Source organism: Camponotus floridanus, unplaced genomic scaffold (genome assembly GCF_003227725.1).
Source record: "Camponotus floridanus strain SB8 unplaced genomic scaffold, Cflo_v7.5 scaffold35, whole genome shotgun sequence".
Taxonomy (NCBI): domain Eukaryota; kingdom Metazoa; phylum Arthropoda; class Insecta; order Hymenoptera; family Formicidae; genus Camponotus; species Camponotus floridanus.
In genome coordinates, this window is record NW_020229492.1 from 423,568 (window position 1) to 451,051 (window position 27,484).

The 27,484-nt window shown below is 36.9% G+C and overlaps 2 protein-coding genes across 6 annotated transcripts in view; one reads left to right on the forward strand and one right to left on the reverse strand.

Moving 5' to 3' along the window:
- LOC105255672 (homeobox protein unc-4) overlaps positions 1-18,116 on the forward strand; it is a 112,269-nt gene extending 94,153 nt beyond the window's left edge. For 2 of the 3 annotated variants that reach the window (XR_003123131.1, XR_003123132.1), the window contains one exon: positions 17,587-18,116. The gene's annotated coding sequence lies outside the window, so the exon portion shown is untranslated. The remainder of the gene's footprint in view (positions 1-17,586) is intronic. The other variant, XM_025410864.1, reaches the window with a different exon arrangement.
- LOC105255671 overlaps positions 1-27,484 on the reverse strand; it is a 100,979-nt gene that overhangs the window by 33,285 nt on the left and 40,210 nt on the right. For 2 of the 3 annotated variants that reach the window (XM_011265096.3, XM_011265097.3), the window contains one exon: positions 9,898-10,012. The exons of the other annotated variant lie outside the window; for it this stretch is intronic. In XM_011265096.3, the coding sequence (XP_011263398.1) occupies positions 9,898-10,012 (115 nt within the window). The remainder of the gene's footprint in view (positions 1-9,897; positions 10,013-27,484) is intronic. 3 annotated transcript variants of the gene reach the window in all.

The window sequence follows — 27,484 nt, forward strand, 5'->3', positions numbered from 1 at the left end:
GAAATTTCAAGATTCTACAACTCAGTGATTCCATTATACAACCCCTCGATTCGCTAGAGACAGTCGTAATTCATGAATCGCATCGTTTAATTATTTTCGATGCAATCATTTTTATCCTTTTCCCTAATTTAATATACAAAAGAGATTTTAATTTAATCCAGGATTCGTAAAAGTTCTCAATCCACAATTTAAAAATTTCTTATAAGCGTGCAATTTTAATTGTCATTCTTAAATAAAATAAAGCATCGAAAATTACGAGAATAAAATTTTTCTCGGGTAGCTTTGCTCCTGATCGCGCTTAATTTTTGATCAGCCTTGATTCTCTTTATCCTTGGTACGTATATTGCGTTCACCGTGACGTTGTCGTGAAGAGCTCAAAGAGAGGGAAAAGAAAAGAAAGCGGCCTTAAGGGATGAAGGGATTCCGTTTCGACGTATTTTGCCTGTAATCCAAACTACCCCGCGGCACGAGAACTCGTTTTCTTGGTCCCGACGAGCCGGACACGAGCCGAGGGAGGAGGGAGAACCGAGGAAGTTTTCTCGGGGACGAGGTTATATCCTTATACTTCTTTTCTTCCCGCCGGGGTGATTCCGACTGAAGGATAAAGGACGATTTTCAGGCACAAAGATTGGAAATCGCCCGCTCGCCTGAGTTTATTCCCCGAGCTGAATGGCAGCCGCGACGTTTCTCCCAAGAATATTTCGGGAACCCGAGATTTTTAGAGCTTCATAGATTCTTGGATCCTCGGAAGAGCTTATCAAACCTTCCAGAGATCCCGCGCTCTTATCGCGAATCATCTCAGACCGTCCCTCGCAAATGGCGTCTGTTTAATTTTAAAGACCTCGGGATCTTCCCTGGCGCTTTGAGTTTATTGAATTTGTGCATGTATGTGTACGCCAGATTATTTCTATCCTTTATCGGATACGGTCGAGTCGCCACTTTTAGGATACGCGATAGGATTTTCGGCGATCCGCGATGAATTATTGACGGGTTTGCGGTCGACTTTATGTCTCGCGGAGACTAATTTACGATCCACTATGAACCCTCTTGGTAAGGTTCATAGTAATAATCTACGGTATCATTGAAAATGTTGCCGACTTTGTAAAATGCTTGAATTTTCATTAATTAATTTATCTTTCAGTCTTAATAACAATTTTCCAATAACATTTCATTTTTTTAATAATGAAAGGAGAGAAAAATTTTCTATAAAATGAAAAAGCTTTCCTAACTAAAATTTGAGAATTTAAAAAATTTTAAAAGATTGGACTTTGAAAACTTGAGTAGGATCTAAAATCTAATCGGAAAAGTACAATCCTGAGGCTTAAGAATTAATGCGATCGCGGTTTGTCGAACGATTTCGGGAAATTTTAAAAAAGACAAAGGTACTAATAATCGAAGATTTAAAGGACGATTAAAATAAGCCGCGGCTTATTCTCATCCTCGCGATTCCACCGGCTAAATTATACGGCGTTATTTTCGGGATAAATTCGATAAAACCCGCACGAGCCCGCGGCGTGAAAAACGGCGGAGAGAAAAAAAGATTGTAAAAAATATAGGTCGTGCGCGCACGCGGAACGATAGCCCGCAGGATTCGAACCAAAATCCCTGATAAATTGTCTGAGGACGCCCAGGAGAGGGAAAACAGAAGAGAAGAGAGGGAGAAGGGAAGCCGCCTACGCGTCTCTGCATTTTGCAGGTCGGACATTTTTTGTCGGCCAGCCTCTCGATAGATCCTTCCCCGATCTTTCCTCGCGACTCGATAAGGGTTCGAAGCTGGCGAAAATGAGAGTCTTAAAGCTCGTGGCGGCGGCATCGTGATGCCGCGATAAATTTCCGAAAATCTTATCTCGCCTCCCGTTCGCCAAACGCATGATGAGTGGCGTCGAAATCTCCATCGGGTATTGCGATAAAAATTAATTCTCTCTCTTTTTCTCTCTTATATATAATTTATGTATCATAAATATAAAAATAAGAGAAAATAAAAATTATATTTTAAGAGGGCTCAAATTTTAAAATATAGAAAATTGTAAAAAAGATAATATAATAATCTATTGATTAATTATATAATAATTTTCAAATCCCCTTTCTCCTCTCGGAGGAAAAATTCCAAATATTTAATTTCTCCAATTGCAAGAGAGAAAACACTCATTAAATTTAAATTTCAATTCGTGCGTCTACACAGAAATAAATTTTTCCATTAAAAACTTTAAAATTTTTATACAATCATTAATGCGAAATCGATCAATTAAAGCGCTAAAGCCCCTCTGGAAAATAATGATTATGCTGGTGCAGCGCGGAAATGCAACTGGTCCGATGCATATCGGCGTTGAAACGTCTGATTGCATCGCGTACCGATTTTAGGAACGAGCCAAGCTTCTCAACCCGCGCGTTGTAACCCACAGCTTGATTTTATCATCAGATGAAACGCTGACAATTTCGAGTCGCGTCACCTGTTGCACCGAAACGACATGCTTCCTCGAGTGCATTATTAGAATCGCAATCGGCCTATCTCTCGCGTATCTTCGCCCGGCTATCGATTCTCGAAGAACCGTGCGATCCCCTCAAAATCGCAACTTTTATACCATAATCTCGTTGCTTTTCTTTTTTAGCCAAACTTGACATCTTCTTAAAAAAAAAAAGAAACTGCTTTCTCAAAAAAATGTTATATAATTATAAAACAAATAAAGAATTATAATTTTTGAGAATGTTTGTTTTACAAATAAATTTGTAATTTCAATCTTTCAATCTTTTCTTATAAAAGTTTCAGTCTGAAAAATTGTAAAAAATGGGGATTCTATTGCCATAGTTTGAAAAAAGAATTAATTTTCGCGGGGGACATTATTATACGTCTATTTTCTAATTCTGGAATATAAAAATACATACTTTGCATCAATTACAATTAGCTTAAAAAGATAATTTACACATTCCGTTTCGGTCGCTTTAATTCTAAAATCCGCTCCTTTTTTTTTTGCACAAAGGCAGAAATTATTCCGGCCGAGAGTTGCATGCGGTTTGTCGCGATCCACCTGAGTCCCGCCGGGAAATTAGTTTTGCGACAGAAACGGCGCAGTGTGTCGAGTTATTTATGCGGGCTTTCGAGAAGGACAGCGAACAACATCAGACATACACCATGTGTCTCCAATTAAAAAGAATTAATTTGCATATTTAATAGATTACCACCATTAACGCAAGAGTCATCTGCGAGCAAAATATTATTTATTTATTATAAGAAAAAAAAATATTATATTAGAACAAACGCAACGCATACTCACTAAATTTAAAAAATACATATCTAAATGTCATTTATACATCCATTTAACAAATTGTCATCACGCGCTCTCGAGTTTGTCTCCTTTGCATCTCTCGATCGAAGAATAATCACGTGAAATCTGACAGTTCACTCGCGTCTTTTTCCAAAAATTTGGAATATCCGTGTGATGTGAAATTAATCTAGACATATGGCTTCCTTCTCCAGTTCACGGACCACCATTTGCTTTTTCCCGTTCTCGCTTCGTGTCAAATGACAGCGCCAATCTTTATCCCGACGGTGGTATTTGCAATTCCGATGCGCGTCAACGAAAATACTTTCAACTGCGATGCGTTTTCCTCCGAGTATTTTTAATCCTTTTTTAATTGCAGATAAATGCATAATTTGCAGCCGCGATTTAAAAAAGATTATTAAAACTTGTGTTATGATTCAATTTATTCATGGTCACATATTTGCTGAAAATCGTACAATGGATGGAAATAAATATTTTAATTTATTTTAATATTTTTCAACCTGGAATATTTTATAATGTCGATTTATGTATGGCAATAATATTATTATAAATCATCACGGATGACGCCGCAAGAGAATTCGTGAAGCGGAATGAATCAAAGAGAAAGAGAGACAGAGAAAGATGAGACTAAATCGTGTATTACTAATAGTGGATAAATGTAGCGTGAATGAAACGAGGGCGTCGATTTATGTCTTGATGATTAAAATTATTTTGTGCAGGACACAAGGATCTATATTTATCGTAGGATGATTAAAAATTGATTGAAATTTTATACATTGAAGTAAAAGTTAAAAATTCAAAGATATAGAGAAGTATTGTATAATCGTGATGAAGTATTTTCAATCAAAATAATTTCTCACAATTAGAAACACATGATATAAATCGTATCTTGCTTATGTAAAGTATCTGAAATTAAAGAAAATTTTAGTTCCTCTTAAGAATAAAAAATAAAATTTTTAAAATTTGTAAATATCCTGTATAAAATATGCCATTTAAATATTTTTGAAAATTATATTGCTATAGAAAAAGAGAGGAAGAGAGAAATTTTCAATTCAAAAATATAAAATTTATAACAAAAAAAATGATGAATTCAGTTAAAACGATGAATTAAATAAAAAATGCGAGGATTTCCGAAAATTCTAACTTTATCAAAGATGTACAGTTCTGTAACATGGAATATATACATTATAAATATATATACGTTGCTTGAAGGTACGGAAAACAGAATACTTCCTTCACATTGATGTATATAATTGTTAACAACAAATATTGACGATCTCCGTCGTACGTTGCAAAGTAAATTCAACGTATCGAGTCGCATGATATCCATCAAGAATATCATTATTCTATCGCATAGACAAATCTCGCGATATTGGTTGCGATAAAAATAAAAATGTAGAAAAGAAAATGGACCGGAAACGCAAAGAAATGTTTTGTGCAATTTGAAAAAAATTGTTAAAATTTATTTGGACAAATTACACATTAAAATATGCACTTTACAAAATCATTGCGTGCTACTATTTATTATTTAAAATATCACAAATAATTCAGAGCGCACACAAATTTAAATATTAAATGAAGAGATGATTTAGAGGAGGAATAAGTTCACCATTTGCAAAAATTCATTGTTAAATACATCGTGTCTTAAATAAACCTTAGGCAACTTATATATTCCGCTCTCGCTCGCCAAATCTTTTCTCCGTTTATTTTTCATAATCGTACGATCTGATAGCAATCTTATTATTCGATCGTCGACTTTAATCATCGATCTGGGTGAAATATTCCGGTCAAGACGTGGCGGCGAAAAACACGCGGCGAACATTCTCCCTGATCTAATTTCGAAAGGAAGCCACTTAATTTAAATGTCTGACCCTTCTAGGATCCTCTCGTTCCTTTGGAAACGGAATAAATTGCTTCTTAAGGAATCTTCGTAGGAAAGGAAGGATTATGTTTTCCAAAGTACTGGGAATCTTTTTCGCTCAAAAATTTCTATTTTTATTCCCGACTGCTGCCAACCTACGATATGCGTTTCAGCTCGGATTGATTGTAACGGATATTTTCGATAACTATAACGTAGTTCGATATCATTTTTTGCACATTAATTTCTTATTAATCAAGAAAGGTTTCAAGCATATAATTATCGTTATTTGTTTCATTAATAAAAAGCGGAAAAATAATTTCCATTGTTTGTTAAAGGATGTCATGTCCAATTTTTACGAAAATCTCCATAATTCTCTTCTCTTCAGGTCACCAAGGTAAAGCCAAGATGAAGTTCATCTCTCATCGACTCGTCATTATTGCTAAAACTCAAAACGAGCAATCTTTCGAGTCAATCCCGCGGAGGATCGCGATTTCTCGATACTTATCCACCGGCAACCGATTTGGCACGATGACAGCGACGTTTCCCGGGAAAGTTTCGCGAGCGGATGAACGAGTTTACGCGGAGTTCCGGTGGCTTTGACGGAGCTTCGCGGCCAAAACTTGGCGCGCGGAACTATCAAAGAGCGGGCGAGAAAGTCGGCGGCAATCAGTCCGCCGTCCCGTACTAATGCGATTGTCGTTTAAAACAGTCCGAGATCCTCCCTTCGGCGGCGAATTCGAGGGAACGGTGACTCGGCGACATTCGACGCCTGGCACTTGGCCCGAGCGATTATTTTCGCCCGACGAGGGTGAGAGACGGTCGTTCGACATTCCGCTCACCGTCCGCCCTCGTGAAATCTTGAGGCGGGACACCCGGCGGATACTTCATCTCCCGCGGGATTTGCTCTCCAAGAATGCAAAGATCCTCCCCTGGAGCTGTCTGTAGCGAGACGCGTTCAAGAGGCCGAGAAACTCCGACTATTTTTTTCCCCCCTTTTTTTTTTGCAGAGAGTGTCTTCTCGTTCCCTCAAAGTTTCTCGAGTCTTTTTTTTATAAATTTCTCAGAGAGTTTTTCTCTCTCTTTCTCTTCTAAAAAAACTTAGCTTTTATTCAATATTTTTCTAGATATTATTATTATTGTTCAGTTATACCCAGATTCTCTGCAAATACAAAAATAAGCTGACCAAGAAAAGCCATGTTGAAAAAAACGCAATAATTGTTCTCCACGTGAAGCGGAAAAAGGGATCCTGCTTCCTTTAATTATGTCACGCCGGTTAATTTCGTTCACAGCGGGGGTGGCCGCGTAAACATCGGTGGACGAACGCTCGAATAGAGGGGACGATCGCCATCGTAAGGAGAATTTTCGTTAATCAAGCCACATCAGTGGCCTTCCCGGCCGCAACGTTATCGATCGTCTCGATAACTAAATTATCGCTGCTCCATGGCTGGAGAGATAGACAGAAGCGAGATAGAGGGAGAGAGGGAGAGAGAAAGAGTAGTTGGATGTGTGCCTGCACGTCGCGTTATACAGGACACGTCCCTTTGTATCAGGACGAACCGCGCATGAATGCATACGACGCGATACTCCACCTTCGCTACTGGCTTTTCGGTTCGCTATAACTACGAGATATCGAGCCGATCGACCGAGGTGTTTGCGTGGTTTTTTGCGACTCTTTATCTCGGATTTGAAATATCGTTTTCAAGGGAGATTTAAGGGAGCCTTATACGAGGGTGGTTTGAAAAGTCCGTGCAAAAATGAAAGCTACTTCATTTTTCGGAATACACCTTTTTTATTTTTCTCCTTTTAGGCTTATACACTTCGTCCAACGCTGCTCCAGTTTGTTGATCCCTTCCGAATAATAGGATTGGTTCAACTTTGCAAAATAGGCATTCGTTTCCGCAATCACCTCCTCGTTTGAGTAAAATCTTTCCGCCATTTTTTCATATTGAAGAACAAGTAGCAGTCCGAGGAAGTCAAATCTGGAGAACAGGAGGGATGCGGAACGAGTTGGAACCTTAAATCCATCAATTTTGCGGCCAAATTTTCTTTCATCCATTTTTTGGAAATTACTCGACTTCCTCGATTCAAACGAATGCCAAACACAGAGAAGTAGACCGATCTGGTTGAAACTTGGTGTGTGTTCTTCTAAGAGATGCTACTAACTAAAAATAATCTCGATACACCCCAGTACCATCTCTCTGACTTTGCACGGATTTTTCAAACCACCCTCGTAAAATCAGTCTGATCTAGACTGATGGCTCGGAGTCTAGTTCTAAAAAGAGAAAGATATCTTTTTCATTCGCGTTTTTGTATCTCGAGGATCTTAAGAGAATCGCAGACGCTTAAGGTACGAGAAAACATATTGATACGCTTTGCAATTAAATTTGTTTCAATAGAACGACGGTGGATTAAGCGACTGCTCGGAATCGATTCTTGCAAGCTTCGACGCATAATAACAGTGGGCTGTTTAAACTTGGATTCCTGAATCGCTTCAACTTCCGTGATATCGTCCAACTTTCTATCTCGTTCTACTATGTATCGAGGCGCTCGAACATTGCGGCTCGTTTCCGGAAATCTAAGCACCGATGACGTTCAGTTCGATGAAAAGGTTAATTCGAGCCGCGGCTTTGCGCATTTAAAAGAAAGTATCCCATTTAACGAAATGAAGTCGTGAAATGTAAATTTTCAGACTTCAAGAACTGCGGAAATCACCTTTATTTTAACAATTTTCGTATTTAAATTCAATATTTTTTACATCATATTTTATACTTCATATTGAATATTTCTTTATTATATTTTATATTTTTATACTTACATTTTTATATTATTATACTTTATATTTCTAAAATATTATTAATTAAATATTATAATATTTCTTAAAATATTATTATTATAATATTTTTATTATAACATTTCTTTATTATATTTTTATTATATTTTTATATTAATATAATTTAATATAATTATTATATATTTATATTAATATTATTTTATATTTTTACATTTATACTTTTACTTTTACTTTATATTAAAATACCCTTCAAGATTCCAACTTGTTGGCGCATCGTAAGATATAAAAATTCGAAAATTGCAACAATTTCCAGCATTATTCAAAAATCCCAAAGATCTTTGAAAATTTCCGAGATCTTTAGAAAAGAATTTTCTAAAGTTTTAAAGGAATGTTGAAAAGCGTTTAAGAAATTCCGAAAACAAAGTATCGAAAAGACTTTTAAAATCTTTTTAAAGATTCCCCGAAAAACACTCGTCTGATCATTTTTGCGAATTATGGCCAATTTAGAAACATTCACGCTTAACCATCACTGCAAATCCTCAAAATATTTTATAGGGTCTACAAAGTTCGCCACACGTTAAAATGGCGCCTAGGCACTCTAATTAAATATGCATCCTTGCGAAATAGCCAAACATTTGCGTTGTTTAAATAACGTTGGAGAGAGGAAATTCCATTGCGCGGTGAATTATTTGACCGGTCAATACGATTTTTCTATCTCGCTGCGTCCACCGCTTGTTTGCCCACGAATCAATTTTATCCGTCCTCCTCTCTCCCTCCCCCTACCCCCTTCCTCCTCGTCCCCCGCCAGTCCTTCTTTCACCGTGTAATCAGCATTTCAAAATCGATACTTGAAGTCACCGGCAAATATTTGTAATTCATACCGGTCGCTCTCCCGCAAACTCTGCCGGAAATGTGATTATGACATAATAACAACGACGCGTATATAACACTAATAATAATAAAACGTCTTCTAGCGTCATTCACGATGCATCATAAAGTATTTATACTCGAGTTCATCCATGCTGAAGAGTGTCACTGGCGAGGACGCGTTGATTCCAGCCTCGCAAATATCGCACTATAATTAGTCGTTAATTGATATCGAACGTAGCTAACACATCGCCGAGCTTCACGTGTCGTCGATCTAATTAAAATATACGTGGGCGTATATATATATATATATATATATATATATATATATATATATATCGTGACGCGCGTTGCATCGTATAAAAATAATTCCTTATTTATTTCCAGAGTTACATCGGAAATGCAATAAAAATATTTTATTGATAAATTTTTCGCCGATAATTTTAACGGCAAAATATCCAGGAGGAATTTTATGCGTGGGTGTATTATTATTTCCGATCGCATTCTTACAAACGAGAATAATAAAATATATTAATAAAATATATTAAATATCGAGTTGTATAATTGGGTAAATGGACGGTGATAAATAAGAACCTTACGCACACGTGGTAACTAGATTTTAAAATTTTTTAAATTTATCTCAGGCACTCGAAAACTGTCCTCTCGGCGTGGAAAAATTTTCTCTCCGGTTCAACCGTAATCGATAAATCAATTTTATTTTACATTTCGCGATTGCATTTCCGTTCTTTCAGCTATGAAATTTCGCGATTGATTGATCGATCGTTCGATTACCAAATGTAATTAGTTTACGCTGTATGCAAAACAGGCCGTCGAAGTGAGTTTGGCCAACTGCGCTGCTACGTAAATTTTCCTTACGCGTGCAAAAGGCAGGTAGGGTAGGTACAGCAGCCGCATTGCTAATTAGAAAATTCATTCCGTTGCCTGAGAGGTTACCGAGCCGGCATAATTAAATTCGAGCCCTCTAAAAGGGAGCCGTCTTGACAACTCGACTCGGCGCGTCCGCCTCCCTCTTAATAGCGAGTTAACAATGGCGTGATTATAGGAACGCGAACAAGCAGGCAAGCGAGCAGCCTTACCGTATTTTTGAGACGACCGTGGGCGTGAATTCTAATTGGCGGAAGCCCAACTCCTGCGGCCTCACGTCCTCCAAACTGCTGTATCTCACGTAGCTACAAGCCGGCGTGGAGATGTCTGGAACAATGGAAAGAAATTGTGTAGCCAACTCTCGATAGGAGAAAAATACGAGAGCCCCTATGTGTTTCACTTAGCTAAGACGTGATTAATTTCAGTGGCGTATTTTTAACAGTTGTTGGAGATTGCTGTTGTCACTTTAGAAAATTAAATATTATGTATTGCGGAAAATTATTTTGCAAGAAAAATGTCTAATTAATTTTATATTCAATTACTAATAATTAATTTTCAAGAAAAATGTCATTAAAATTAAGAATTACTATTGAGTGCTTTAAATAATTCGTTGTTCGCTTTCTCTCCGATTTTATATAAAATCCCACCTCCTTAAATATAAGAAAAGTTCAGAAACAATATTTATATTTACTGTTTAAACTCGCCTTTTAGACAATCTATGTATAATTCACGACAAAATTCAACAGAATCCTAGAATATAACATATAAAGTAAAATTTGAATTTCATCGTGAATTACAAATCATAAAGCAATATTATAATAAAATAATTATATTATATGATTTTATTTTTAAATATAATTTTCTATAAATATAGTTTTCAGGAATTTTCAGAAATGTGATAGATACAGAGAAAAAAAATGTGTCAAATCAAAACTTATATACTTAAACTAACGTTCATTGTTTCGTATATACGCAACAATTTATTATCTTTTTAGAAGAATTTAATAATTTTAAATTTTAACAATATTACAGTCTTATTTTAATATTGTAATTGTCATCTTAATTATATATAATTATTTAATTCTACTCTAAGAAAGTTATAATCTTTGATTGAAAAATGTTATTTTCTATCTAACATTGTTTCTTTTCTATTCAAGAAAATTAAATCTTAAATCATAAGAATATATTTTTCTTGATTGAACTATATAAAATGGCTTCGTTCAAGTAAGCAATTATTCAAGCAATTATATTTTTCTTTAATTAACGGAATACAATCTCATATAAAATATATGTTTCTTGATTAAACTATATAAAATGGCTTCATTCAAGTAAGCAATTATTCAAGCAATTATATTTTTCTTTAATTAACGCAATATAATCTCATTTCAAGATTTTCATGTTAAAACTAAATATATTTTCAAAACAAGAATATCCTTTTTTTCTGTGGACAACGAATATTTCAAACCATTTTTTATATATTTTCTCAAATCCTAACCAAAGCATTTAATTAATAATTTTCTATTCATTATTGTTTTATTAATAATGAGCTAAGATATTTTTTCAATAAACTTTTCAAGCGTTGACTTAATCAAAGAAATAAATTGGCCAATCTTGCACTCGATAGGGCACTTCGCCGGGTAACCGGGGCAAAAAGTTGCAATTGCAGAAGCGGGAAAAGTGCGGCACGAGCATAGTTTGGTACATAATTTCAAGCTGGCCGGCATTTATGCGCGCGAAATTTTTGCTTGCGTGAGTTATAAAAAAATTCCTGCCTCGGCGACCGTCGTTGGAAAATTTCCGGGCGCACGTTTCACCATTTCTGCAAAACGTGTCTTTTTCCCCCCGATGTTCATTCTCGCTTCATTAACTGCGAATCAGCGACGTACCTACCTATATTAAGAAAAAGAAAGGAATCTCCTCCCGCGACCATGTAAGGGGGAGGATGTCGGGTTATCGGGAGGAGTCGGGAGGAGGAAGAGGGATAATAGTCTGCGAAGGGGGTAGATTGTAAAATCGATGAGACTCTCCTTCGCGAGCTCGCCAACTTTGCGCGGATCTTTTTATTGTAAAAAAAAATTGCCCGTTAATTTTCTTCGCTGATTAACCCTTTCAACCCTAAAAGAGCCGTCAAATTAAATTGTCTTAAAATGAAGTTATGAAATTGATTCCCTAATTTGTCAAAATTAAATAGAGCGTCCCAGTTCGAAAATATGGATTTCGACGTAAGGGACAGGTACGGTTGCCTCTTTCTTCTTCCGTTAGCGTAGCCGGGGAACCTATTCGAGCGCAGAATCGGAAATATGAATTTTGACAGCGCGCCAGAATTTTCCGAAGGATCCGAGGAGCTTCTTCGGACATTCGAAAAACCTGAGAAAACGATCCGGGAGAAAATAATATCTTTTAAACGTTGATCGAACAATGGCTCTTCTTTTGTGACGGTGAGCTTTTGCAAGAATAAACAGGATCATTGAATTCCAACGGAATTGTTTGTCCTGCGCTCAATGAGCGCGGGCACTTTTCGAAAAGTTAGAAAACAATCGAAGAGAATGGAAGACGAGAGGGAAGGAGAAAGAGATGGGGAGAGAGAGACTGCGGGGGCGGTAAACCGCCAAGGTACTCCAATCAGCTTCCCAACTTTAACCGCTCTGCCTTCCGGCTGGCAACTCTCGCTAATGAAAGCCGCGTGCAAACTCACGCAAGAAACCGCAGTCCGTGTTGAACTTCAGTCCCGCGTATGAAAATGGCGCAATAAATTTTAAAAAATTAAAAAAAAAAGTTTTACCATAAATCCTCCCCGCGAGATATTTCGATAATCGAAGCCCGTTATCCCCCCCTCCCTTCGAGGGAAGGATATTATAAGCGTGTAAAAAGCGCTCGCGCGCTGAATTATCGCTATCAAATGAAGAAAATGAAGATAAGACGTCCACGAAATAAATCGCGACTGACCTTTTCCCTCGCCGACATTACTCGTTGTTTACCGTGGTTTAACTCCGACGATGAAGGGCTTGCAGATTGTACGTTGTAGCCCCTTCCCCTGCCCCCCTCGAGCGGGAGAAAAAGAGGGAGAATACAGGGGGTAATTTCAATTTATCCGCCTTTTCCCTTCAGAGCAACGACGGCGGGACATTTATTGCCGCGATGAGGCATCGTTCAAGATTATTATGCGCTCGGGATGCATTCTTATGCGACGTCGCTTAATCGTCGCTGTTAAACATCCCCTTGTCTTCCCCCCCTTCTAGCTAGCGGCTATTAATTCCCTCGACGGAAACGAGATTTTGAAATCGCCGTGTCAAAATTAAAAGACAAGCGGCATATTTCAGCGTTGAAGAAATCTTCTTAGAGGATGAGATTTATTTAAGCAGCGAATTGGACGAAACGGCATTGAGAGTTAAAGATCCGATTAAATGACAGCTCATTAAAATGTAAATAAATGAGGAAATTCTTTTGTTAATATATTTAATTTATAAATTATATATATATATATATATATATATATTTATATATATATTTTAAATATAAATTATATATATATATATATATATATATATATATATATATATATAATTTCTATTTAACTTATAAGCTTATTCAAATATTTTGTTTATCTTTAATTATACCTTTAGTATAAATAAAAAACTAAAATATTTAATAAAGTATATATAAACAATATTATGTAATAGGGAAAATTAAGCAATTAATCGCCATTCACTCTTAAACAATGGTTATTTTAAACGGAAGCAACCGTGACAAATTTTCCGCGCATATTTTAACTTTCAATGACTTTGACTCTTAATGAAGCGAAATTAAGTTTAAATCTCGGAAGTTTAATTTCAATTTTTCTAACTCAAGTTTGAAACTAAATTCTATTTATCTCGCAGAATTCTGTATCTCTGTAAATGCTACGCTTTCGCGCAAGTCTCGTAACGCGTGAACTTCGTAACATCGCGACAAATAATCGCGTTTCGCTTGATTGCATGCCGCTCTTAAATCGTCGAGCTCCATTTAGCACTCGCCGCTAACCGACCCCGACATGCTAAGAGCTATTGTCTACTCTTTCAAAGGCTTTAAAGCCCTCCCGCGCGAAAATGACCGCCAGCCAGATCGTTCTCGTCGTCTGGAAGTAACAACAATAGCGACGGAAATAACAATTTCTCGATTCGCTCGATTACACGTGAGCAGGAAACAAATATCTTTTTATGAAATCGCTCTCGTGGAATAATTATAATTCTATTTAGAGGTAAAGATATTTGTTTAACAAATAAAATTTTGCGACACCTTATCTCTAAAATATTCAATATGAAATATCAAATAAAATAAAATCTAATGCATAACAATATAAATTAATACACGCAATGATAATTGAAAAATTTGGTTGAGGTCTCTCAAATGTACACATGTGCGACAGAATTAACGCAAAATAAACATTTGTTGCTGAAATTGGAATGAAACGCGCAAACGTTGCAGATTATACGGTTATTTCGAAATGAATGAATTTCCGAAATTACGCCGCCGGAAATACGCGAGCAATAAAAATAATTGTAGCAACAATCACTGCGTTAACTGCAGCACGCTGCAAGATGGCGACGGAAACAAAGGGCTGAGAATGACGTTGTTTACGAGCGCCGATTGTTTTAAAAAGCGACGAGAGAGTCGAGCATCGCCATCAGTGGTCTCGGGAGAGTGAAAGGGTAAGAAAGAGCGACGAGGAAGGGAAGGAAGGAGGGTAGGAGGGCAAGAACGTAAAAGGGATCGGACTCTAGCGAGGGATGAAAGGGGGATAAGGACTCCTTCAACCCGGCTGTGAGGCGCTGGAAGGAGCCCGATCGCTTATTGGCCGGGATTAAAAAGCATTCTCGGGGCGATTGTTTGTAATTCTGATGTAAAAGCCGCGCAGATAAAGGAATCGCCCGGAAAATTCGCGCCCGGATTTCTCTGAGCTCCGGGATTCAATGCCCTAGTCGATTTAACCCCCTCCCACTCCAGAATTCCCGGCGTTCCCAATCATGAGGACGCCTCTTCACTTGCATAACAATATCCGGTATTTATTATTATCCTGCATTATGTTACGCAGCGACACTGTTAAAGCAAGACTGTTGTAATTTCTCGCGGAGCATAATTACGCAAGTTTGCTCAAAGGATATAAATTTATATATATACACATAACGCGATATATATAATGATAGTTTTAGAAAGTTTCTGCAATATTGTGTAGAGCGAAGTGGTGTAGGGAGTTTCCTTTGAATTGGCGATATGTGCGATACAGAATATGGCGGATACGAGGAACTCCACTTACGGGAGCTATGATTATTTCAAGATGCACTCACAAAAATTGGCTGCCGCGCACCCTTTTTCAACGTTTCCGCCTCGCTACGCATTTCCAGGAGGTTTCCAGGCAACGATCTAACGTACATGTGTCGCGACACTCGATACAATGAACCGAATGAACTTTTGTCGAGACCCCGCCGATCTAATTCTATTCTTTAATCAATGATCGCTTTGCTTAAATATTACGTGATATTAATTGAAAGAATATTTGTTTAGCCTTTCCCTCAAACCGATATAACTTTATCAAAAAAGATCGTAGAAAATTGATTGAAATATAAATTGATTAGGAAATAAATGAGCCTTTTAAAAATATAAATTGATTAGGAAATAAATGAGCCTTTTAAAAACCCACACATTTCTGTACCAGTTAAAAAAGAATTTGCTTCTCATTTCTCAAAGTTTATCTTCAACATCCGTCATTTTAAAATATTTTTTGTAAAATATTGTTTGTAACTCAAATTTGCTCCAATTAATTTAGATTAATTTCTGATAAAAATATGTTGAAACTTCGGGCCAGGAAATTTTGGAATTCAAACTTTTTCCAAATTGCAGTCGTGAAAATATTCAAATTTGAAATTATTTGAAGAAAGAAGTCACTTCAGTTGCACTTGAAATTTCTCCTTCAATTTTCCACGTCAAATGTCCTCGTAATTGCGCCGCAGATATAATACAATTCTCCTCGAAGGAAAAGTCATCTCCGAGAATTCATCAGAGAATATTTGCAAAAGTTTTACGACACGTACGTCGAAATAGTGGAGGCACATCTACAGAGCTTGAAAGTGTCGGAGGACATCACCGCACGCTTCTTTATCCGTGTCGTAAAAGTTGGCAGCTTCCAGATCGAGCAGTAAATTCAAACTATACTATATATATGATCAGAGAAAGATTGCCGAGTCGGCAAATTACGAAAGGTGGCAGTCGGAGAACAAGAACAGGGCTGAACGAAAGAGGGATGCACCTTGATACACTGTGATTGAGGATGGGAATAAAAGCGGATGACTTTTATACTTTCGACAACATCTTTGCTCCGATCTAATCCGACGTTGATTTATTTTCCATATGAATTTAGATAAAGATTTAGTAAAGATCAAAATTGACACGCGCCTTCACTTTTATTGTACAACAAACATTTTTCTAAATATTTTTTATGAAATAATATTACATCTTTTCTTAAAAAATTTTAGCCCTTTCTCTTATCTTCTCGTTAATGTCCATAAGTATGTTTCTCTATTAATTTATATAAATTATAATACTGATCCCTTTGTTAAATATATATGGTTTATTCATTTTATTTTTGTTAATAAAATTCACATATTTGAATTGATCATTAGATAATAATTCTATTGTTTTGCATTAGATAATTTTTCTTAGGCGTTTAATTATTTTCTAAACCAATCTAGAAAATAATTTCCCATCATGTAGAAAAATAATGATCTAAAGGAGCAAACGTAAATTTGAGGAAAGAGAGAGAGGGGCCGAGAAAAAAAATTAAAAATCACTTTGCAGTGGTTATCCAACAAATTTGCTCCGCGAAATATCGCAGTTTCTTACACGTTGCATTTTGCGAAGAACACATACTCCGTTTATTTATTCATTTATTTATTGCAGCTATTTTTCACGATCCTCCCTACCGTCATTTCGCATCCCGCTCGCGACGGAAAATGGATCGCCGCATCCGGCCGAGTTTGCGCGGGTTGCATCCTCAAGGTAAACGATAAACAACGGCCGGCGTATCGACGGGAAATAAATCAACGGGGACCTCCTCGATCCACCATTTTGAGGGGCTCGCTCTCGATCCTTTTGTCGGCAACATCAGAAAGCATCAACAAATCTGTCGGGACACGCGCGCAGCTTCGATTCCTGGCGCTGGTCCAGCACTTCCGGTTCGCCGCGCGCGTTCACGACTCATCGCATCGCGAGCGAATGAACCCGTGATTCTCTCACACCCGGTAGTTTTATTTTAATAGAGTCCGCCGGCCTCATCACGCGAGCGACGATTTATTACCATCTAGATGCGCGAAGGATCTCTGCAGATCTACAGAGAAATATGGACGAAAAACATGTTTCGATCTCCTGGCACATACCCACATTCTGGAATCCTTCGAATTTTTAATTCGCGAAACTGAACAAAAGGGTTTCCATCACATAGAGATTTATATGTTACTTTGCAATTTTTTATTATATTTCAACGAATGATGAAATAAAAAAAAATATTTAATTATTAATTATTAATTATTAATTTTCAAACAATTTCTTTTCCAATAATTTTTTAGTATTTAAAGCTCTTTCGAAAATGGAAAAGTCACGAGTTTTCACGCTTTTTGTTCTTATTTATTACAAAGAGCTGTTGATAATTAGCTCCTTTTTAGTTCCGCTTCGTCGACCTTCTAAAGCGTCTGTCTATTAGCGTCGAAATGGCCCGCTAAGTGTTTTTTTAGCCGATAATCGATTTGAGAGAGCTCGATAATTTTTCAATAGGCGTCACTTTTTCCAATCTTAAAAACGACGTGCGATTAATAAAACAATGCTGAACAGAATTGCAAAATCCATGCTTATCAATTGAAATTTTGTCGCAGATTTGTTGTCTCGTCGACGGATGTTTCGTCTCCAACCCCAACGTGATCGGAGGATCCGTGTCGATTGCTATGTGGACGAAGTCATCACGTTGTCCATGGCGAGGATATCGACAAGGGCTTCGTCAAAGCGAACCAGCATCTCTGTTGACGGAAGGTACGTGTTTCGCTTACCAGCCGGCCTTTGATCACGCGATTTCCCCTGATCGACTGTAATCATCCCTCCTGCCGACAATCCTGATGATATCGATTGTTGCCCGTAATACATTTTTCCTTCGCTTTAATTGCCTTTGTTCAACGTGATGTAATTTAGAGAGCTAAAAGAACCTCGATGAAACGGATGCAGATGAACTTTATTATAAAATATCATTATATTTCCGTCGCGTCTCTCTTCAAACGTCAAGCTCGGCGAGAAAGAAGAGGACGATAAACGTCGAAAAATATTCGCCATTATGTAAAAGCGCTTCCCTCGTTCCCGGTGAAAATGTGCATTTTGAGGAATTAAACGCATATATGAAAAAATATCTCTCTGTCAAAAAAAAAGAAAAAAAAAGAAAAAAAAATCCGTACCTATACGAAAAATAAAAAAAAAGGGGGAAAAAAGGGGAAAAAAAGGGGATGACAAAGCGTCGCGCTCACTGACGTGGCGGCGCGTCATTTGGATGGAAATTTCCGCCAGTAACAGAGAACGGTCTCTCCGCTCACAAATCCCTTTTGTGCCTGACGTTTATAATAAAGCGATAAAGCGACGGGCATCGACTTCTGCGCCGCTATTCTTCCATTATGCCGCGATTTGTATTACATCGCGCGTATCAGCGAAACAATGGCGCGTATCGCCGCGTCACGCGTTCGTTAATAAAGCCCCCGTGTCTCGCCCGTTGCGTTTTACAGCATCACTGTCGCACCAGTGTCCGACAGTGTGGTCAAACAAGCTCCCAGTCACTCTGGGAAACAACAGCGGCCGTGAGCGAAGGAATTGACTCCCGTTTCACGAGGGTTTTCACGCGCAGTTTTCCATTCACTTCAGCCCGAAGCAATTGCGGAATTTTGGAAAATCCTTTTACTCGCGAAATATTTACACAGACGAAACCCCCGCGTGAAAGCGCGAAGAAGAATTAAAATTTCACAATTACGAATTTCTTCTTTCTTTTTGGATAATTCTTTTACCCTTCATTTAAATAAATCCAGGTGCGATTAAGGATGTATTGTATGAATAATCCCAGTAAAAAGTAGCTGAAAATCAATATTGACGAATATATCCACTTTTGGTGTATTTTGAGTAAGAAATTGTATGGAATATTACAATTTGATCTTACAATTAGCTACAATGCAGAGATGTATTTTTTAATATTTATTGCGTTTTTACTGAAATATTCCGAATTTTGTTAATCGAAATGATTAACTTTTGGCAGAGAATTTCGCCTTGTGACAGGTACATGGCTAACTTCACTGAATATTTAATATCTTTTTAACCAGTTAGTACTTGTATAATATTATTTGACCAAATATTTCCTCTGTATCTTTTACAAACTTTCAACAAATTCTGAATATTATTTCCATGTGTTTTTGTCATTTAAATCGACGTGGTTAAACGTTTCCCATAAGAATACACGTTAATTCGATGCAAATTAAAATCCTTATAACTAGTGAACGCTTTAGTGAATCGATTTAAAAATTGTACTGAAGATTCTAAACATATGTAAGGACATTCTGTACAATTTTTATTAAATTCTCAATATTTTTAAAATAGGTACAAAACGTCCTTAATATATATATACGATCCTGCAGGATCTTTATATAGAAGCGATGTAAAGGCTGACATATATTCACAATCATCCAGATGATCCGGGCGCGTATTCGTCGACCTGTAAACCTTGATAAAGCCTAAAACCTCAGGGGTGATAAGGTCGACGGTCGAAGGCCGCGGCTTATCGGAGGCCTTAGCCTTCGTCTGGCCTTTCCGGCCGAGGGACTCTCTTCAGCTTTTTAACGTAGCACGTCGAACGTGCGTCTGGCTACGTCTGGTAGGCTATGAAATGCGACCGCCGCCGGTTTGTGTGTTGCTGCAAAATCAATATCTCCGCGCCTCTCTCCCTTCCCTCGCTCCGCTGCAATCCTCTCTCTCTCTCTCTCTTTCTCTCTCTCTGTCCTTCTCTCTCTTTCCATCTCTCTATTTTCTTCCCGCTCGCAATCGGAAGCGCTGCGAGAAACGGCTCGAAACGCTCGAATAGGGATTGTGAAATAATAATGAAGGAAGTGATAACACATTCTCTGTCTCTCTCCCCATCTCTTTTCCTTAAAATTTCTATGCGTTGAAAAAGGAAAAAGAAATACTCCTAGTTCCTCTCGCGAGAGAATATTATGCGTGATCTGTATGTTATTTCACGAGGGAGAAAGAGAGGGTGCCGAAAAGACACCAGATAACACCTGATAATAATAATAAGACAATGATTGTACGTCATCAGAATTTTAATTAATATTTTTCGATAGTGATGTAAAACGTTTCTCGAATTAGAACTTTAAATGTGCACAGTTATGTGCGACGTCCTGCATACATCTCGAAAATATTTTATAAACATGCAGGAGATGAAATCATCGGCTTTCCGGTTATCGATCATCGTCTGAAGCGACTAAAGGGATGAAGAGGGGAACGATTAAAGATCCAAAGTTCACTCACGGGGGTGCGACGTTGAATTATTAATCCAGCCGAGTCGTAAAGACACGGTACAGGGTTTTAATTTTTCTCGGGGAGGGATCCCGCCCCCCGATTCTCCCTCCCCTTACGTTGTTCGTAAATATGGCCGTTATGTAAGCGGTCCCCGCCGCGGAAACCCGCCGACTATTAAGCGATAGTTTAACGCTTCCTCGTAACGATTCTTCTTCGTAACGAGCAAACTCTCCCCGCAACACGGATACGGCGGCTCAGGTGCGGAGTCGGCCCCGGCTTTTACTCGATATTTCAATCAACCGACCGCCGGCCCCGCATTTAATCGATTCAACGCGTTTCCGGGAAAACTCATTCAAACCGCCCTCGTCTCTCCACCCGCCCTCCGCCCCCGTCTCTCTCTCTCTCTCTCTCTCTCTCATCAAGATCAAGACTCCTAGAATCTGTCGGATGAAACGCTCGTTTGTACCGCGGATTGTGATTTCATTTCTAAAATCATCGATCGGCAAGTTCGGCAATTTTCGAATGTACAGAAGAAAGGATATTCTCTTGTTTTTAAAATATATTTAGTTTTATTTTAACATTAAATTTCGAAATAAATTATATTGCGTTAATTATAGAAAAATATATTTTCTTGGATAATTGCTTACTTGAATGAAGTCATTTTATATGATTCAATCATGAAAAATATGTTCTTATGATTTAATTTTCTTGAATGGAAAAGAAACAACGTTGGATAAAAAATAATATTTTTCAATCAAAGATAATTTTCTTAAAATTATAATTTTCTAAAATGGAATTAAATAATTATATATTCTTGAGATGACAATTACAATATTAAAATAAGACTATAATATTGTTGAAATTTAAAATTATTAAATATATGTATATATATATATATATACATATATATATAATAATTTTAAATTTATTATAAATATATATATATATATATATATATATATATAATATTTAATATTTAATATAATATTTAAAATTATTAAATTCTTCTAAGAAGATTACAAATTGTGCGTTATACGAAACGATAAACGCGTTAGTTTAAGTATTGATTTGACACTTATATTTTTCTATGTATGCGATTTCAATTGGAAAAAGTTACACATTTACTCGCTCTGTAAGATTGCAAGAAATTTGGGAAATTCTGCAAGATTTCTAGTTTATAATTTTTTTTTAAATATTCTCGTAAATTTTATTAAAAAAATTTTAATCGATAAATAAGTATGTTTTAAATGACTTTTCATATAATTTAATATCCACTACTCGGATGACCTCTGTCACTTTTAATACCGACTTTCACCGAGTAGAAGCACTTGGAATCTTCTAAAACTCGACAACGACACACACGGCAGTTTCATGCACTCTGCGAGGCAGCGGCCTACTTTTGCAATTCGATGCATTTCGTAGAGCATCTTTGAAGAAAGTCGCAATAAAGGTTAAGAGATGGTTGATGCGAGAGGGCAAATGGGTTAAGTGTAGTCCTCGCCTAAGTAGATTCCAATTTCATCGCATGAAACTCGGATCATTCTCGATGCTCGAGTAGAATTTTCGAAAATGACGCAACTGCAATAAAACTTTGACTATGCATCAGCTAAATAGACGTATAATAATGTCGCATTTCCTTCCTATAGATATTAATATCTAACAAAGAAAAACCAGTCAAGAATTATTTAATAAAACATAATAAAAATTTATTTTTATTATTATTTTATTATTATTTTTATTATTAGTTTAATACAAGTATCTATTAAGATATGTTTCTTTTTGACTATAGATGAAATCTCTTGTACATTTCACTTTACGCGAGATCAGAAAGTATCAATAACCTCCAGAGATCAAGATTGGATCCTGGAGGGAGGAAAAATGCTCAAACTACGACGTTTCCGGGTTATATAAGTAAGTAAGCGAGTAAGCTCGTTTCCTTCTCATAGTTTAGCGCCAGCTCCGGATCATGCACTTTGCCGGCAAGTTAGCGGCAAGTTGCCGCCTAGTTCAGGCCCTGCGCTCGTATACCGAGCTGCAGGTGCAGCCGCTTTGAGAGAACTTTGACACGTATTATACTCGTTAAGTTGGAGTTCTCGCAATCAGCCTCGATACCGAGCTCGATCGCGAGCTAATCGCTGTATCTCCCAAAATTTGGCAATTTAAAATTTCAAGCCTAGGGTCATTAATTCAACATTGAAGGATAAATTTGGCAATTTTTAAAGATTTTCTGATTTCTCGAATTCAGGGAGAATAAAAAAAAATCTTTTTCGAAATTTTCCGGTTGCATTTAATGCGAGATTCCAAAGTATTCTTTCTCTCTCTACCGCTTAAGAATTTAGGATTCCTCAAGTTTGCAAGTCTAGAGACGGAGAGCCAGGAAGTTGACCGGATCGCGAAAAAAGAGTTCCGATCGGATAGTCTTCCGTGATATTCGATTGATTTCCGAGGCTTTTGAAAGAGTTCAGGAGTCTTTGGAGCCACGAAGCTCGAATGCAAATCTAATACGGAATGCGCCGGGAGCACGAGAGCCCTCGCATATCATGCATAGCCATTGGGCCAAGTTTAATTCGCCATCAGCGGGTGGATTCTAGCTTACCAGCTTCAAGGGATATATAATCCACGTACATAATAAGCGACAAATATTTCCCCAAAAATATTTTCCCTTCGTAACTTGGTTTATTCAAATTAGGCTAACTACTTTTTGCCAAAAAAATCTACTTTTTTATATATATTATTAATATATAAAGATATTAATAATTTTAATGGTAGTCCTGAGATCATTTGGAGACGAAAATTCTAATACCAAAATGTTGAGGAAGACTTCATAAAAATGTCCAAACTACTGACTACTGTCGCATGGCAAACACAATCGCGCTCACTGCAGAATCCTATTTTTTGTTTTATATTCATCCCTCTATCGATATCGATATTATCGCGCTATTTCCCTGAGAACGGGAAGGAATAGGAGAACGTAACGCAATTGCTAATCTTTAATCTTTTGTAGCGCCGAAACTACGTCTTCCTCAACATTTTGGTATTAAGATTTTCGTTTCCAAATGATCCCAGGAATCTACCATTAACGGCTGATTCGTTAAGTCTAGGACATCCTATAAAATAGATCAGTCAATTGATTTAAAATAAAGGATTACTTGAGAGGATTACTTCTTGAAATTTGCATTTCTTGCTACTCGGATTTTTCTATTCCCCGAGTTATTTTTTTCTCTCATCGTTCCGCAGTTTTGCATTCTTCTTATGCAAGAAGAAAATAGATTTCACGTTGAAGGATAGAATGCCGTGGTCCGGCCGCGATTCTCTCGAGGATCTCTTCACGCGCAATACCGTGCCAGGGGTTGCAATTTCTCGAGAACATTCTCGCCGCATCCTTCGGAGACCCTTCAGGTCGCTCTTGCATCCTGGATGCCCCGGCAGGAGGTTCAGCATTTCTCAGACACCCGCTCCGATCTCCGTCTGACGAATTACATTTCCTGAGATTTTGTCACGTTATCTCCAGAAGGGAGTCTCGCATTGTTAGCGCGCGACGTCTAAGCGGTTAATCGCCCCGGGGCGAGCTCTCATTAGAGTAAGTCTCTACCTTGGCAAAATTCAGTTCCGATGAAACATTTCCCGTTCGCTAATTCCTGTATCTCACGTGTCGGAGACACTAATTTAGGAACAAGTTTCCCCGAAAGTTTATAAGAAATTTCCGAGATGGAAGCCTCCGAAGTTTCCAAATATGAAAACAAGTCTGAAATTTTTTTACGCTCTCAAGAATTTAAGAGAATTTAAAGGATAAAATATCCCCAACAGTTGAAATATTTAACGATATAAGTGTCTAGAGAAAATCCAGAATTTAAGAACAGAGTTTGTCATAAAACCTGGAATAAAAACTCTTGTAGACGACAAACTCCAAAGAATTTTGTTCCTTGCAAATCACCTTCTTATTCCGCAAAAATAGCAACGTCCAGCAAGCTGCTAAAACCAATTATCGTAAATCATTAATCTTGCGAGCTAAAAATTCTTAATTCACAACAACTGTCGTTTCAAACTTTTAATTTTATTCGCATTCGAGCTTGCAAGCTCTGTGCCAGTCAATAAGCATAGCAATATTTTTAAATCCTTTCTCTCTCTCTCTCTCCCTTTTGAAGTCTAGAATTTTCTAGTCAACGAGTGAATACGAGCTTCAGCACCGTCAGTTAATCCTCGGTTTCTCGATAAGACTCTGAGGCTCGTCGAAGCTCGATTTATCGCGGCACAATATGTCGCAAGCTAGTACTTGCAAGCTCGGGCTCGAAAAGGGACGATCGATCTGAAGCGCAACCCCTGTAATTTGTTCACATAAATTCGCTCCCTGTAGCTATGCTAATATATAGCACATGCATCATCTCTCCCTCTTTTTCTCTTCAAGATTTTTAAGTAAAAATGTAAGTGTAAGTTTTGAGATAATTAAAGCTTGACCAATTATCATGCTGTTGCGCACGAAATTAAATTTATCGCAATATGCTTTTATAACTTTTGTGACGAGCACTCTTTTGTTCCTAGAATTTCTATACATTTCATACATTAATAGAATTCTCTGATCCTCTTTCGCAAAGCTCTGGAATTTCTGATGCTTCGAAAATTGCAACAAATGCTGATATATATATATATATATACGAAGCGCCAATTTCAATTTTTCGTAAAAAAAAAAAAATGGATAACTTTTTTACTTTAATTATAAGATCGCTTTGAATCATCTCGATTCTTGATAAAACTCTTGGATCTAAAAAACTTTCAAAAGGAGATACAGGAATTTCTGAAAAAAAGTTTAGAGTAATTCCATCCGAGAACATTCTCTGTAGAACATCTCCGTAAAATCGCTAGGATTCTTTCAATTTTCTTTTGTTCCGGAAAAAAATCCCCTTTCATAAAATCGATTTAACAACTTAATAAGCTTAAGTCTGATCCTTTATTTTTCACATCGCCGGTCTTCTCGCGTCTTGGAATATTGAGATACTTGGATATGAGATTATATTCGATAAAGAGACGAGGCAACGAGGGAACGATGGTCTAAAAACTAACGTCTCGCTTTTTCCAGGATCTACTTCCTCGCGAAAGTATATCGAGGTCCAGGTGTAAATTAGAAAAAAGTGGAGTTTCTTGGAAACTTTCGGAGCAGTCTCCCTCCATCGCGTCCTCGTTCGCCGTTCGCCTTGCAATTTCTAACAGTCTCGGCGTGTGATGTATATATGTGTATATATATATGTGCATATATGTGATGCGCGTATGTGCGTATGCTTGTGCGTACAACAGCAAACAAGATGCGCCGATATTATCAACGATAACATGCATCAGCGCGCAGAATGTTAGTTGTAAATTGATATTAAGTTACAAAGTTAATAAACGCGAATTACGTTATTGTTTGCTCTAAATCATAAAATGTAATTTGAATCTCTCATAAATGGTGGTTAAAACACTAATATTTATAGCACGGTAAGTTTAATTTCAATTAATATTCTAAATGTGTGTGTGTGCGCGCGGTTTTATAAATCGATTGGCAGCGAAATAATTTCCGTCATTTATATTTATATTTAAATCGAGGAATGATATAATTTCGAAAAAAATAAAAGAAGAAAAATACGTATTTAAATTAAAATCAAGTCATAGAAATTAAATCGTAAATTTTATACTAATAATTATAAAAATAAAATAATTATGAATTCATGTTCATTTTATCCGAATAATTATAAATTCATGTTTATTTTACCTCGGTCGCGCAATTTCTTTTTTTTCAATGAAGCGATATTTTGTACCAGTTGTATAAATATTACATTATAAGTATTGTGCATTTTCCAATTATTGATAGCCTTTGAAAAGATATTAATTTATAATTACACGCGTTGCGAAGAGAATGTTACTTTTTTTCTCAATTTTTTTCGTTGCCATTAAAAATAAAATTCATATACATCTAGCACAGAGATAATCTCAAACAGATGTGACGTTTATACCTGAAAAAATGATTTGTATCCGCGTCTCGTGAGAGAATGATTGGCAGAACACCGTCGAGAATTATAATCGCGCTCGTGTGTGACAGGCAAAATAATACTTTGAGTACTTTATATATCATTAAGAACGTTGAAATATCTCGGCAACGCAAAACAAAGCGGAGCGACATTATTATTTATGACAGCGCTAAATTTTATCTTTGAATAACGGCCCTGCGCTGCTGCAACTGCATATTTGTTTTTTTCCCTCGCCCCGCGGTTATTAAATAGCCAGTAATTAAATTGCCGCCATTAATTTTTTCGTGAGCATTCCAGTCCATCATTCCCGTCGCTCGTGTTTGTTGTGAAATTCCCTCCCCGTGAATTCGCAATAATCAAAATACGTGTAAAGTATCGTGGGGCGCTCAGTTCAATGCACTTGGACCTTTCACAATATATTCAAATGTTTAATTTATGAGAGATAAAACGAGAGTATATTATATGGAATTTAATTTTCAATATTATTTATTAACAATTGTAAAGCACGCAATGAATCAGAGTAATCAGGTCTCACTTTGATAAGGATAATCTATTGTTTAATGATATTTTTTAAATTTTAGAATAATCTTAAAATAGTAATTATAATTAATAATTCACAAAATTTAAGGCATTTTAATTCCAATGAATTATATTTAAATAGCGTTTACGTATCAAATTTTTATTGAATTTATTATCCATTTTATTTTATTTTATTATCGATATCATTCATATATTTTGCGTGTGTCATCTTTTGGTATTTAGTTTTTTTTATTTTCTTATCAATTCAATTTTTTTCAGCACCGCGCTCTATTTCCGCCTGCTTGAATTTTTGAAATAGTTCGTCCTGCGTTGATTGAAACTGGAAATTTCACGTTGCAATGCTCGCACACAGGACTTTTATATCCGTTGCTACGGTGTATGCGAAACATTATGACTGCGAGAGAATATCTCGTCGCATTCGCGTAATGACACTTTAAAAGTTAGCCAATGTCTCAGCTCGATAGAAACAGCGTGCATCAGCATCTCTCCAGCGGAGATGAAACTTCTTGAGAATGCAGCTCTGCGCGATATATCCTGGAAAACGTAGTTAACGTTACTCACGTCCAACCAAGAAAAGCTATTTGCAAGAAATTTTCAATGCCTCGTGTAACAGAAATTTAATTGCGGGCATTTTCGAATCGCGACATTTCCCACGTGTGCGAAATCATCATCTCCCACATCATTCTCCCACAAT